The following is a 15,203-nucleotide window of genomic DNA, read 5'->3' on the forward strand; positions in this document are numbered from 1 at the left end:
TCTACTGACGAAAAAAGCACTTGGAACTCCCGATGCAAAAAAAAAAAAGGACTACAAATTGTAGCGGTGGTCAAAGCAGCTAAGTGTACTGCAACATTTCCTTCTTGAAAGCTATGCAATTTAGTGCACTCTCGGAAATGTAAACTGTAAACTATGCGGCCTGGGCTTCGCGTACTTTCGGCTGTTTTAAAAGTTATTCTGTGTTTATTAGATGTTTCTTCAAAGCAGGCACGTACCCAGGAATTTCTTTCGCGGGGGGGGGGGGGGGGGGGGAACCGCCCATGCCAAAATGCTGTATGAGGGGGAGGGGAGGGGGGAGGGGAGGTCCCAGCAAAATGAAACATTTCGGGGAGGGGGGGGGGGCCGGGCCCCATTGCCCCCCCCCCCCCCCCCCCTGGCTACGTGCCTGCTACAAAGTCTTGTTTTTATGGGCGCCACTACGTAAAGCCTGTGCTTTCGGTGACCGAAACCAGGAAGTGACTACCTGGCATCATAGTTTTTTCAGCTATGTTTACCTCGTCAACCTTTCACGTGGAGATACCTAGGCCCAGAACATGTGCATGAGGCAGTGGAACTGTCACTGATGTTTAACGCGCATTAAGAAAGCTCTCTCTCTCTCTCTCTCTGAAATTTGTGTTTTTCTAATTTGTTTTTGATTATTTTGGTCACTAATTATCTCGACAAAATCACTCTCACATTTGTGACATACATGGACTAAAGTCAAATCATTTTATGTTTTTTTCAGAAGCCTCCTCCCTAAAGATGCAGTTTGGGAGCGGGAGTAGCACCCTAGAGGATATTAACTTTATGGTTACGTCTTGTATATTTCATATTAGTGCCGTGCATAAACGGTTTGTTGTTGTAGTTGTGTTTTCAGGAAGGAAACTGATTCTTCGACCAGTGAATGCAGTCTGGGTTGGACATAATTTCCAGACAAATAATGAGCACGGTTATGTCCACAGCAAGTCAGTAAGTAGTCTGATGCTGCAGCCAATAGTGGACTAGTAAGAAGGAGAATACAACAGGAAGACAAAGCGACGAGGACATGAGTAAAGCGCTCAAGCTGCTAAATGCAGCCTGAGCTCATTTATGGCGTCTTTATGGCGTTATGGCGTTTTAAAAGGGCTCTTTAAGGCATAAGCGACTTCCTGTTAAATTTCTATCCAGCAATACATATCGGTACCCAACGTCTACTCATAAAAGAGTGACTCTGAGGCATCGGAGCACCACATCAATGTCAGCAATGCTGCGAACGAATGGACTAACAGCAGAAATCATCTCATGTCGCTGGCGTGACTGAAGAAATTTGCTTCTATGAACTACCGGCGCCTGGATGTGGAAGGCCATTCATCGGTCTTCCACCTCTGCGACCATGTCAAAGAGCTGCAGATTCCCCACTTATTGAGAAGTTGTGGCTGCCCAAATCTGCATACGACACGCTGTTCCAGAGAATGGTATGACATGTTTCAGAACGACCTGACGTATCTGTTTATAAAAGCATATGCCAGATTGCTTCAAGACGACAGTGACACCCTGATCATTTATCGAGTACAGTGGTGACCATCAGTTCGTAGTTGTACTTGACGAAGACATTCAGTGCAGTGTTCATATGGCTGCTAGAACATCTTTGGTTACGACAGTAAAGGTTGGCACCACTGTAATCTTTTAGAGGACAGTCATTTCTGACCCGAGCCGTCTTTGCTACGACCATGGTCACTTGTTTCGTTAGGGTCTTGTGATGCATAGGTGACCACCCGAAGCTTCTGTCACCCCATGCTACAGGAAAGTTATAAGTATGCTGCAAAAACGGCTTGTACTTATGCTTTTGGTTTTTTTTACTAGGTCAACGCATTGCACAGTTAACCTCTCCACACCAAAGATTTGCATCTTGCGAAGCATAGCTCGCACTTACAGGCAGGTTTCAGGTACGCTGTAAAAGCTGCATCCACTCATATATCTGTCCACTTGTTCCATTAGGGTCGTGTGATGCACTAGTGGCCTCCCGACGCTTCTGTCACCCAAAGCCACAGTTAAGATTCAAGTATGCTGTAAAAACTGCTTGCACTCATGTCTTTACCTTTTTTTTTTTTTTTTTTTTACTATAGGTTCATCCATTGCAGAGGTATCCTACCCATACCATAGATTTGCCCCTTGCGCAGCACAGCTCGCAGTTACAGGTAGGCTTCGGGTACGCTGTGAAAGCTGCCTCCATTCATATCTCTCTCCAGTTGTTCTGTTAGGGTCGTGTGTTAAAACTGGTTGCATGCATACCATTGCTTTTTTACTGGGTTCAGGCATAACAGAGGTATCCACCCCACACCAGGTATGTGCACCCTGCGCAGCACGGCACGCAGTTACAGGTAGGTTTTGGGTACGCTGTGAAAGCTGCCTCGACTCATATCTTCGTCTACTTGTTCCGTTAGGGTCTTGTAGTGCACGGGTGGCCTCCCGACGCTACTGTCAGCCCAAGCTACAGGTACGTTCCAAGTACGCTGCAAAAACGGCTTGCGCTCATGATTTTGCTTCTTTAATATTAGGTCCACGCATTGAAGAGGTATCCCCCCACACTTGTGATTTGCACGTTGTGCAGCATGTCTCGCAGTTACTGGTAGGTTTTGGGTGTGCCACTGTGAAGGCTGTTTCCACTCCTTTTTTTCCTCACTAGCTTTGTTGGTGATGCGCAATACAAAGTTAGCCTCGCCTTGCCAGGGTGCTGCTATTTGCAGCAGTTAAGTTTGTGCTTCATGAGAGCCACATTAATCTAACTGATTTCATTCGGGCCATAAGGTGCACTAATTGATTATGCCTTCGAAGGGCATGGACAACGTGAATTGCAAAAGGACTAAGGGAGACGAAGAGAGAAACCCCACATGAGGTATGTCGTCAGCCGCCTTGCAACATCTTAGCTCCGAGGTTTAATGCAAGATAAATTATTTTGCTTCCTCAACTTCCAGTACGGAAATGATGTCAAGCAGGTAAGTTCGCTCCCCTAAACAGAAGCAATATGGAAATTATGTTAAACAGCTGTGTGAGGTTTTATATTCCAATGATATTCATTTTGCAACAATTCTGCAGCATGATTCAAAAGTCCGCTCCAAGGAGGACCGGTTCTTGCAGCTGTTTATTCAATGACGCTTTCAGCTTTCTTTTGTTTTCTACCATTTTTGCCTCAAGGTCCGTCAATGCTTTAATATCTGTATTTTATTTTTTCAGGATTACTACACACCGTTCCAATGCACAGCCCAGCACGCGTGTGTTTGCCGCTTCTCAGAGCGAGCAAAACACGCCCCTTAAGCACAAACTCTTAAGATGAAACCTAGCAAAGACTCTTTGCTAGAACATTCTATACTGGCAGACAGCTCCAGAACGGAGGGCGATTGAAAAGATGGACGGAGGGAGGAAGCGTACAGAGGGCTGGCGAGGGAGAAAATCTCCTCCCCTTGCCAGCGTTGCGTCTGCTTCCTCCTCTCCCACTTTCCTTTCCCTCGCCCTTGTTGAATCGTCATTAACTATAGAAAGCACAAGCCTCTCAAGGGCAAGACAGCTAGCTAGTACATGCCTTATGCAGCAGCTCTATACATATATTTCGGTGGGTTCTTGCACATCCTCCGAAAGCGCTGGTGACGAAGATGTTGCCAGAAGCGTTGATGTTTAGAATGAAGTTATCCTGGCAGTAATCATTGACTCATGGTCATTCTATGGTGAGTTTGTATCACCCAGATGTGCACAGAACAAATTTATGCCCGAATCCAAATATTCGAATTATGTCCGAACTGGGTCCGCTGAGGGGTTCTACTTCGGACGTCCGACGGGTGTACGAAATGGTTACCTTTGGGCGTCCGTCGGATATCCGTCGGACGTTCGTAGATGTCCTATAGACGTCCGATATATCGGATACGGATGTCCGTCGGACGTCCATGGTTTGCTGGGATTAGCTCAGTTACGGAACTGCTCATAGACGCGAGCAGTGCCCCCTTTCACTCACCCCGACTCGCGTCCCGTCGTTAAACGCGCCACACGGCTGCTATAGTAACTGCAGTGTAATCTATGGGATACATACTTTTGGAAGCACAGCGTCTAGATGGCGTTCCACCGTACTCTATGGAGCGCACAGTTTTGAGACGAAAATCTATATGACGCTTCGAACAACAGGAGGCGGACTGAAGTGGGTGAAGGGGGTACTTCCTTCACTCACGCGGGAGTAATATAGTAATGTTGCAACCGCCATCAAGCCCGTCATTGCGTAGAGGATCACGTCGCATCTCGTACCACGTGATACCCATGTTCTTGGCAGCCAAAGGCCAATGTTGCCGTACGGAGCCGAAGTTTCGGTTTAGATTTCTGCTCGTGTTCATAATTAGATTTAAAACTATATAGCCCATTTTTTGCGAAGCAAATGACGCAGTGTCTTTTGCTAGGGTAATTGAACGGGAAATCAATCGTTATCCCGAAATCTTTAGAATTGAGCGGAGTTGACCCTGAACCAATGCGTGCTGCCGAGCACTTCCCGGAGCGGCCGCTTCGAGAGAAATGGCGGCGTTGCATTCGCCATTTGTTCGGTTCTCGAGTACAGATCAAGGCACTTTTTAAAAGCAGGATCCTATGGCAGCTTTCCAACTGGGTATTCTAGTAACGTTGGCACGAGCTCAGCGGGACTGAAACCGCATCTAAAGACGCTTGCGCTCCCCAGCCCTTGCAGTGCTTTCTTTCACCCATTCTCAGCTGAGACGCTGCTGCAGCAAGCCAACCCTGGTACATCGGTATAGGATCATTTCTGGAATCAGTTTTTTTTTTTTGAGTGCGCACATCTCGCTTGTATACGGATCTTATCGCTGATGATTTGTGTACTGTGTGTTCATACCACGTCATCGAGACGACTTTTAAAAAGCAACAGACGCATCTCACTGCCAACAACGCGCTGAAACAGCAAGCAAGTGTTTCCAAATTTGTGTTTTCCACATCGCGAACTCAAGGAGGAGTACGCCAATCAAAGACCAACATAGAGAAGGGTCAGGAAACGGTGGCGAGGCGGCCAAGCGTGCGCCGTCATTGCTTGATGTCGGGGGAAAACAAAAGGATGTATAGGGGGGGGGGGGGGGGGCTTAATGAAACCAACGAGGTGTACAAGGAGCTGACAAACACTTTTAAAATTCTCTGTTGGCAACTGGAACGCCTGCACTATGACGGACACGCAAGACACCACAGAAGTCAGAAGCCTAGAAATGCTAATATATAGTTAAAGCGTAGTCGAAGGCTCGGACACATACAAGTGCAGGCACGCATGCTAAACGCGTATTCACAATAAGTAACGAACTCTATGGCGTGACAATTTTAGCGCTGTCTTATTGATCCCACCGGTTCGTACTCTCCTGAAATTCTTCCTGGAAGAATATGTCTTTTTTTTCTTTCGTTTCCCCCTCCGATTTTCTGCTCACTTCTGTACGTCTTTCTTGCATGATAAGCATTCAAGCAGCTATAAACCCCCAAATCTGAACAACAATTAGTCACATTGGAAAGAAATGAACACCGAAAGGGGCTCTTGCTGTCGCTTGATTCGTGGATCGCTCCTCATGCTATTTTATGACGGGCACACGAGTTTCTTTTTGGGAAGGACCATACTCCTTTGATTCTTATGCTGACAGTACGAAGAAGGCTGCGTGCTCGTCGGACCAGTCTTGTGTCTGTGCCACGTGATTACCCTTCCGTCCGAATGCACGCACACTGAACAGGATCAAGTGATAAAAGAGAATTGCTTGATTTGAACGTCGAGCACGTAACTCCCACAGCCCTTTCAGTTCAGGAATTATATTTTTATAGGGCCAGCGGCGATCAGCTGCGGGTTGTGTATTCTTATTCTTTTTTTTTTTTTGTTTTCATTATGCGCCAAGTGAAATTTCATCGGCACAGTGTATATTCAAGAGCGCAGATATGTCATTAACAGATGACGACGACTCACATCCCTTAGCAAAAAGAGGCCGTACTTCAAACGAAGTTGAAATATATTTAGTACGAATATTAATTTTGTATTTATTCTGTATTATTTTGGCCGCATTCGAAATACGCGCGTAATGTATTCAAAATACATTATAAATATGAATCAAAAAATATTTTAGGTATACCAAAAATATTATTCCTTCACACTCAAGATGCCATTTGTGGATTAAAAACCGGTTACACAATTTTTTTTTTTCGATTTTTCAGCAAATGGTGTCCCTGTCGTATTTGAAGGCACTACTAAATACATCTCACAAAGCCAAATTAGAAACGAACACAAACACAAACACCATGACGCACTGAAGAGCTCATTCACAGTCCCGATGACTGCTCTAGAGCCTTATATAGCCTACATATTGAAGGTAATAATTTTTTCGGTGACCACCTCTGCGCTTATTAAGGTTACAAGTATTCGATCTTCTCCTCGGGAGTCTGTCAAGGGGGAAACAGTGTTTTGAAGTTCGTGGACGATATCTCTTACTAAAAGGCATTGGTACAACTAATAACAATTCGGCACAGTCCCTAAAACAATACTCCCACAAACGGCTCATAAAATACATGTTATTGCTTCTCTGCGTAGCACCACTCAGGGCGAAGCGAATCAAGGCAGTTTCTTCACTTTAAAATACTGTAAACGACTTTATTTTCGTGAGGACCTAATTCTAGCAAAGTTGGCGAATCGCCTACAATTCCGAAATATAGGTCCCGTGAACAATTCCGGCAAAATTTAAAAACATTAAAATCTATATTGCGATCCCAGCGCGTGGCGAAAATTAGAATTTTCGAATTATTCCAAAACTCCAACTTTGACCTAAATCGCGAAATATTGAGCCCGCGAAAAATAAATATTTTACAGTAGTTGTTTTGCCTTTCCTTTTTAGTAGTTGACTATTTAATATGGTAGTTAATGTCACTGTATTAAAGTCACTTTTCACATCACGTACAATGGTGAGTATACACGTTCAGTGAACTAACATTGTGCTAACAAAACCACGCCAAACGTATCTGTTCACAGCACCTGCCGAAGCTTTCCAGCATCAGCAAATGTTGTGGTTGTAGTTCCCGAACCCCGTTTGTGATTGGTGTGCAAGGAACTGATCATGTGTTCTTGATAGAAAAAAGGAAACAATAACATAAACTGGGCTGATTTATCGGTGCGATTCTGCGCAATTCAATTGCCAAACTAATCAAATGTATTTTGGCGCTTCAGTGTACTCCATATCTGCTTGAAGTGAACTTCAGAAGGGGAGCTTTTAAATATTTTGGTAGTTTAAGTCAAACTACCAAAGTATTGCAGTCAAAAGGTACTTAGTGTATAACACAAGAGTATTTACGATTTTCAGGTATTTTAAGAGTATTCTGCACGTATTCTTGATTGCTCCATTTTCTTAGGGTTGGAGTATATTTTGCATGAATTAAATAAATATTTCAAGAAATATATGTGAAAGGTATTTTGTGCCTATTAATTTAGTATTTACACATTTCAAAACGCATGAAGGGAACTTCAAATGTAGTTTAAATAAAGGTATTTTAAAATGATTTTTAGAAGTATATTTTAGTACTAAGTAACAAAAAAAGAAGTTTATATTTTCGGTATATTTTTCGTGTACTTACAATTATGAATTGTATTTCAAATACACTCAAAATAGAATATGGTATATTTCAAACGTATTAGTTTTCGCTAAGGGATGTCATTCTAAGCTGTTTTTTTTTTTTTTTTTGCTGATAGAAGGTTTGTCCGAGAATACCGAGGTGTTCCGGACACGCACAGCAGAGCTGAATAGTCATGGTCCTCGGTGAATCATCTTCATTTTCACCGTTTGCTTCTTTTAAAGAGGGTCGAACATTGTCCTTCCAACCTCAACCGGAAGCTCAACTTTGATGCCCCGCCGCAGTCTGCTTCCCTTTCACGTGTATTCTTTTAGTCCTTCGTTCCGCATTCTTTTCTTCGAAAAGAACATAAAACAAAGGTTCAGAGACCTCAATTTTTGTTGCGCTGTAAACGATTGTATTTCTGCGGTCACGGAAATTCGTGAATTTGGCTCAGTTTCAATTTCAGGAATATTAAGCGGGTACGACATTTTACGATTGGAAGATGTGAGGACTTAAATGCCACCAGACGCCGGCGCCCGAGGGCGGCTTAAGGACGAGCTGTCGGCATCTTCGGTAACGGATTGCCTCCTGTCGTGGCAATCCGGGGGCAATGGCGGATGTCCGCCCCCCCCCCCCCCCCCCCCCCCCCCGGGGCATTGGGAGAGTTGTCAAGCTCAGCGGACCAGGAACTGCGTGCTTTAACAAGTCGCCGTCCACAAGATCCCGCCCGTGCAGCAACCGGAGCTTCATATTTGAGTGGATTGGCACAGTTTTTGGTTCGAAGAGACCTGGTCAGTACAGAGCTCAACATATTCGACGACCGTCCGGAAAAGTACGGAGCGCGTAAAGTCACCTTCGATGGAATAGTGCATACCCTTAAAGTCACAGCAGGTGAAGAACCCGATACGCTCATCAAGTGGCTTGGCACCGAGTCATCAGTCAACACTAGAAGGCACGATTTGTAAATGTGGACACTCCCTCGGCTGGCTTGAAAACACTTTGGGAAAGGCTAGATCATTTCTACTGCACACCAGAGATAATCAATCCGCACTCTTCAAACGAGTCGAAAGCTTTCCGAAGTTTGCGGAAAAAAATTCTCACCAGTTGGAGGAGCTGGAAGACCTGTTTCTCAAACTAGGGGCAGCAAAAGACGATCCCCACTGAGCGGAACTCAGCAACTTAGACACAACACGGGACGTGAATCCCATCGTGGAGAAGCTGCCTCACCGTCTGCTGGAAATGTCGATCTGCAGGGCTCAAAGTACAAGGAAGACGACGACGTCACCATTGAGACCTTTTCTTTCTTTTCAAAGTTTGTCCGACACGAGGCCAGGACAAGAAACGACCGAAGCTTCGCTCTCGGTACAACGGGTAGGGCCTATCTGAAGTTCCCGAAGAATGAAAGGCCCGCAGCACGTCCGCCGCATCCCATGCCACCGACGTGACTTTAAGAACAGACAAACATTCTGCGTCATCCTCGACCAAGAGGACGGAGAATCACCAGATAAACAGGTTGTGCCTTCTGCACAACAAATCTCACCCTTTCAGGAAGTACCATCGGTTCAGAAAAAAACCACTAATTGAACGCGCGACTCTCCTTAAAGAGTTTGAAATCTCCTTCAGATGCTGCTTGTACAAGTCACTTCCCAAGGAACTGCAAACTTGTGAGCAAGTGTGCTCACTGTGACAGCAACAGACATCTCACAGCACTTCATTCGGGCAGGTTCAAACTTTTGTCATCGACCTCCAGACAAGGCTCTGTAGACGGCAAGGTGGACCACCAGCCACCACTTGAAGTGTCTTCTAAGTGCACAGAGGTGTGCGGTTATGGTTAGAGTGGGAACTCTTGCTCAAAGGTCTGCTTGGTGAGCTAATACAAGTCAACCTCAAATCTCTGAGGGAATTTATGCCGTCCTGGATGACCAAACTAACAGACCACTGTCAAAAACTTAGACCTGTTTTTTATTATTAAGGCAGCAGTTGTTTATATACTCTTTGGACGTGCGCCGGAAGAGCAGAAATGACCGGCAGAAGACCTTTTGGCTTTCGTTTGTCGAGAATATTGATGGCTGCATGAAACCACCTCTCCCTTCTCGGATAGAGAGATACCAGATACTGTAAAACAAAAACAAAAAACGAGTTTGCGATACCTGGCTGCATGCTATTATCCAAACGCCTGTATCCTGCTTCTGTTTGGAAGAGATATATTGAGAGTTTACAAGTTGAACAAAGAATGGAATGGACATACTGATGCACCCTTTGGCTCCGACCGGTGATAGCGGGAGATGTCTGCGTCTGTGGCATATGCCAGCCGGACAGTGTCAGCAGGTTCAAAATAAATGCGCTTTAAAACGGACGTCCTTCCCTTTTCAAACCTTGCACCAGTCATTTCCTTGTAAAAGCGAGGCTCGGTGGAGAAGAACCAGCTCAGTACATTTCGCCTGACCAAGACACAGCAGTCCAGGAAAAGTGCGAACTTTGAAGAGAAGGCAAGTAGCTTCCCTTTAGCGTCCTAGTTCAAAGGTTTATCAACTACTTGCACGACTCCGCTCTGGTTGGTCAAGGGAGTGGCAGACACACTTTTTATAAGTTATGTTGCACCGTGACCTGGCCGGCGATGACTCGAGACGAATTGTGGTATACTCCAGGATGCCCGGCTTGCCGGAAAGAAAAGCCGAGAGTGGGAAAGCCTCCGAGTTTTATGAAGCCGATGATGTGTCGCTGTCCATTTGCGGTGGTCGTCTGGAATATCACCGGACCACTGTCGAAAGCAGTCACTTCCGCAAGAATCAAGCAGGCCGCGCGTTGCGGTAAGAGTCATGGTCAACTGTAATTCAATGTCGGGAACCTGGTCTTATGACGAAAGCTATCCACTTACCAGCGCAGCTTGCTGTTTCATTGCTCGCTATGGCTCCGAAAAGGGAAGGGCTAGGGCCCTACGAGGTAACGACGCAAGTGTCGCGTCTTGCCTACGGACTCGCTCGGCTCAGTACAACCGCGAGCAATCTGAGCATGTTAATGTCACCGATTTCGAGGAGTATTTTCTTGGCGACAAGGACGACATAGAACGAGACACTACGGGAGGAGATGGAACGCTTCCGGCACCAACTGCCTCTTGCACACTGCGCCGACCGCGGAGCGAACGCGGTGGTCAGCTGGCGTGGGAAAGGTGACAGCAGCTCGGTCCTTCAAGAAAGTGAATGGCGCAGAATGCAATGATTCTGTACATGCTTAGCAGTAATTATATCACAAGTAATGTCCACCTGGGTCTACCACTTGGAGGAGCTCGACGTGGCGCCGCCCATGGACAACCCCACTACGAGGGGGGCCCACCGTGGCAGAGCATAGACGCCACGGCCTCCCTGGTCAGCCAAAGCGGCCATCCTGGATTCCGGTGGGCCGCCTCGCCGGGCACCTAACCCTAAAGTAAACGCGACCACCCCGGACGAGGCAAGGTATTGGAGTCGGTAACTATCGAGAGAACCCCCTACCGAGCCTGGCGGGAAAAGGTTCATCTGTCCCCGCCGTAGCGAACCTTCCGCTGAACGGGTCAGCCCCGTCCGTAGCGGGGGACTATGGTCGGTGAGTGGTTTAAGGTTCAGGGGAAACACCTTCCACCCTTTTCCACTTGAGCAGAGCGAACGCTTGAAACAAGACGACATTCAGTGCAGTGTGCAGTGTGCAAGAGGCTCCAGCATTCGCTCCGCTGAACTTGATAGTGGTAAGAGTAGTTTCCACTGAACTCTTATAATGTCACTTATAACTCGGAGTAGACCTCCTGCCACGCTGTGGCGACGAGGACGGCGTCCGAGAGACTGGGTGCAGTCCACTTCATTCCTCGACGGCGGTGAACATACCAACAGAGGCCAGACTCAGGGCAGCCTGGCACAGAAACCATGCAGCCGCCCTTCCGAGGGCACGCACTACCCCCTCTGGTCGCGCCCTCTGGACCATGAGAACAGCTGCTTGCTGTGCGGCATCCCTTTGTATATCCAAAGACAGCACACGAGACCGGAATGGGTACCAGCAGCGGCTCAGGACGTTTTCTCCCACTGAGAACGTAGAGGCCGCAGTTCAGCTCCTCCGACGAGACAGGCCGGACCTGCCCACACCTGAGGCCTGGGGCCTTATACAGCCTCCTGTGGTACACGCCGCCGCCACGAATGCCGTCGAAGGCCCCACAGCCGTCGAAGCTCAGCCCCCGTCGACGTCCGCCTGCGGCTTGCGCCACGACCATCGCTACGCTAGTAGCCGTCGAGAGCGCGCACGTGTTCGAACCCAGCGAATTCCTATTCGAAGGCTCAGAAGAGTCCCGGTCCTCAAGCCCCCCGGAGTCCCACATGCAAAGGGCGGGGGGAGGGTGCTGTCTGTGCCTACGAGGGGGCCGGACATGGGCACGTGAGGGCCAAGAGAGAAGACGAGGATAGGAACATGCTCGAACGACGAGGTCAAAGACGGTTGGACAGAACGGCGGAAAGACAAAGCGCTGTCTCCAGATGATCCAACTGCGAGAGAGAAAATACTTCGTACCTTGCGTTGTGAGATCTCCTTTGGGACGGTCGAGGCGGGGCCCGATCAGGTGTTGGTTAAAGTGGACGCCCACAACCAAGGTAGCTCATCGTTTGAAGTAAGAAAAGACGCGGCCAGTAGCTATCTTGGACTTTGTCGTCATTATGTTTATGTTATCTGCACTCTGTTTACTTGCCATCCTATGTACGCTACGCGACACAGATAACGCAAACAAAGCAAGCTCAATTATTTTGTCTTGTTCTTTTTTTTTGTAGAGCATTAACAACCACTAAATAATATTACATTTGTGTGCCCGGGACAAAATTGTTGCAGGATAATATTACCTCGAGCTGAATTTTTTCCACCCAAGAAATTAAATTAGCAATCGCTTTTTCGCAAAAAGCAGGTATATAACGAAAATAGACATACCTCAACAAACTTGCACAGTGCCGAGGCAGTGAGGAACTTTCCATACACAGTCTTGACGACGAGTTTACTGGGAGAAAGTACTCCCCGCACGAAATCTCTGAGGTGCTCCTTGAAGGATGGTGTAATACCTGCTCAGAAATAAAATTAATTTGGGATGAACTTCTAGTATTTCTGTTCGATCTGTTGAAAAGTTTATAAATTTTTATCTGTCCTCACTGAAAACCACTAACTTTCGTAAGGAGGATACGTCACGCTCATTCCGTCACGTGTTCAAGGCTAGAACGCAGACCTATTTGTACATATACAAGGACAGTCATTGGTTTCTCATGTCTATTTAATATTTTCGATTAAAAGTTTCGATGAGGTAGAAAAATACGACCCCACAAAACAACAAAATAGTTTTGCAAAATACTTATTTGTTTTTATGAGCGAAAATCGCATCTGAGAGGAGGTGGAAACAATGACTTTCCCAATGGCGCACTAACGCAAACTTAAGGTTACAAAAATCATGAATAAAAGTTTCTGGGGCATAAACATTTTAATGTATAACGCACGCCAACTGGTCTACTGGAATTAGTCAAGTTTATTTTATATAAGATTATATTAAAAATAAATAAAAGGGCAACTTTGGCCCCTTCAGCAACTCCTTTGAATTAGGGCATTTTTCAGCGAATTTTGTACATATCGTAAAATTAAATTTTTGAGCTGAAACGTTTTGTATAGGGCGAGGTTAATCTCGTTAAGCTCTCTCGCAACTATGCATTAATTGTATACAGTCTTTCAAGCTTTGTGTACTTTTAGGAACAAACTCATTTCGTTCTAATATTGTAAGTGTTTCTTGTTAAGGGCCCGAATATTATCTAATAATAAAAAAGTAAAAAAGTGAAAATATCTGTGCGGCAATTTTAAAACAATATGTATCCTAGATTTTCTTCCACACTTTACTCGATCAGCCCTTAAAAACCGTTCATTCCAAATACAATGCAAAACATGTTGCATCACATAGTTAAGTTTTTTTTAAAAAAAAGGAAAGGTCTAGCCAGGTCGATGTTGCACTCAATTGTCGTTTTAGGGTTTCTGTCTTAGCGACTAGCAATACGCGAGCACGGCACGCCACCGTGGCCGTACTTGGTCGTATTATCGTTCAGACACCCTGAAGCACTAGAATATAAAGAAACAAAAAACACGGAGTTTTTTTTTTTCTTTTCAGGTTACTTAGTTTATATTATTTAAAATTAGTGAACTCTGTGGCGCGTTCAGTGCTGTACTTGGTTGATTGTACGTTAATGCGGTACCCTCCCAGGATAGTACTCTAATTTGGGTAGTCTGCTGAGAAATTGTTTAAATTCTTTAGGCCGTTGCTATACTCCTTTTTCAAATACTGTTGACTGTTGCAGACGTCACGAGCCATCTCAAACAATCTAACGTATCTGGTGATAACACGTCACTCGCCCCTCCTAAAGGTGACGTCACACCATCACGGCAATTAGTTGACTTGGATGGCTCCTAGCATCTTCTCAGGACAGTCGTAAAATAAAACGAAGCATGGGAACGGTCGATGTTACGGAGGCTTCTGCTTTGTCCCCGTGTGCGTGGCGAGGGCAGAACAATGGGTGGTTGTGTCAAAAGATGAAAGGCGAAGAAGTGGAAAGCTCGGTAAAGTCCTTCGACCAGTGTTGCGCTGCAGCTCAAGTGATGCTTCTTACGTTTGTAACGGTACACATCGGGTGATGTTTACACCACGCAGCGCAATGCTCCGTGCATACTTAAAAGAGGGCCTCCTAGAGGGACTGTATCATATTTCTCAATAATTTAATGAAGCAAATGTGTTTTTTTCATGGGAATTGCGGCCTATATAATGTAACATATGTGGAAACAAAAACATGTTTTTCTCGGTTGGGCCCCGTCAAGCCAAAATACCTTGTCTTTTTGCCCACGCCTCCGTCGCCTGTACAATTGTATAGACAAAAATAAACTCAGTTGGAATTTGAGAAACGGAATTGAAATGTTTGGAAGCCATTTTTTGCAGAACAGTTTAGTATAAATACTTGCGCGTAAATTAAACATTAGGAAAAGATCAACTATGCAATACGGGCCTGCGAAATTCGCAGATAATTGCCCATGCGCTTAGGAGTTTTTATAACTTACAGGTAAACTAATTACCAACTAATATTACTAAGAACAACTTACATTTTCCAAGACAATAGATTTCAGAATTAATTTACGTGTCCTAATCCTGAGTTTCAGATTGCCACACCCAAAAGCTTCGTGTGACCCACCCCCCACCCCACCACAAACAGAGAGCGTCGTCGCCATGCGCCTATTGAAAACGTAGTTTGGGCCCGGTGTATGCGCCGTGGTGATGACACTAATTTTTTTTACACAAAGCTTTTGGGTACGCCATTCTAAAATGTTCTAATATTAGTAGCTAAGTTAAGGTTCAGGTGTCGCAAGCGGACTTTCCGGAGTAAAACGAGCCGAAAAAATTGGCGCATGCAAATAAGAAACTCAAACTTTCACCGGATGTGTATTCAGCAGGTCAGTTCTACCATGTGAACTCTCAAGGCGCAGTCTTCTTCCCGTAAAATATTGCGAGCGAAAAAACTTGAAATGGCGCCACAAGTAAATAGCGTCGCTTGGAGAGCCTATATAGATAGCGTCGGCCACTCGACCGTCCG

The 15,203-nt window shown here is 45.7% G+C and overlaps 1 protein-coding gene across 1 annotated transcript in view; it reads right to left on the reverse strand.

Moving 5' to 3' along the window:
- Window positions 1-12,474: 12,474 nt before the first annotated feature.
- The window catches only part of LOC120840582 (atlastin-3-like), a 126,567-nt gene continuing 123,838 nt past the window's right edge, over window positions 12,475-15,203 (reverse strand). The window contains exon 4 of the mRNA XM_040211155.1: window positions 12,475-12,653. Within this exon, the coding sequence (XP_040067089.1) occupies window positions 12,475-12,653 (179 nt within the window). The remainder of the gene's footprint in view (window positions 12,654-15,203) is intronic.

Source organism: Ixodes scapularis, unplaced genomic scaffold (genome assembly GCF_016920785.2).
Source record: "Ixodes scapularis isolate PalLabHiFi unplaced genomic scaffold, ASM1692078v2 PGA_scaffold0__279_contigs__length_252992795, whole genome shotgun sequence".
In the NCBI taxonomy this organism is placed as follows: Eukaryota; Metazoa; Arthropoda; class Arachnida; order Ixodida; family Ixodidae; genus Ixodes; species Ixodes scapularis.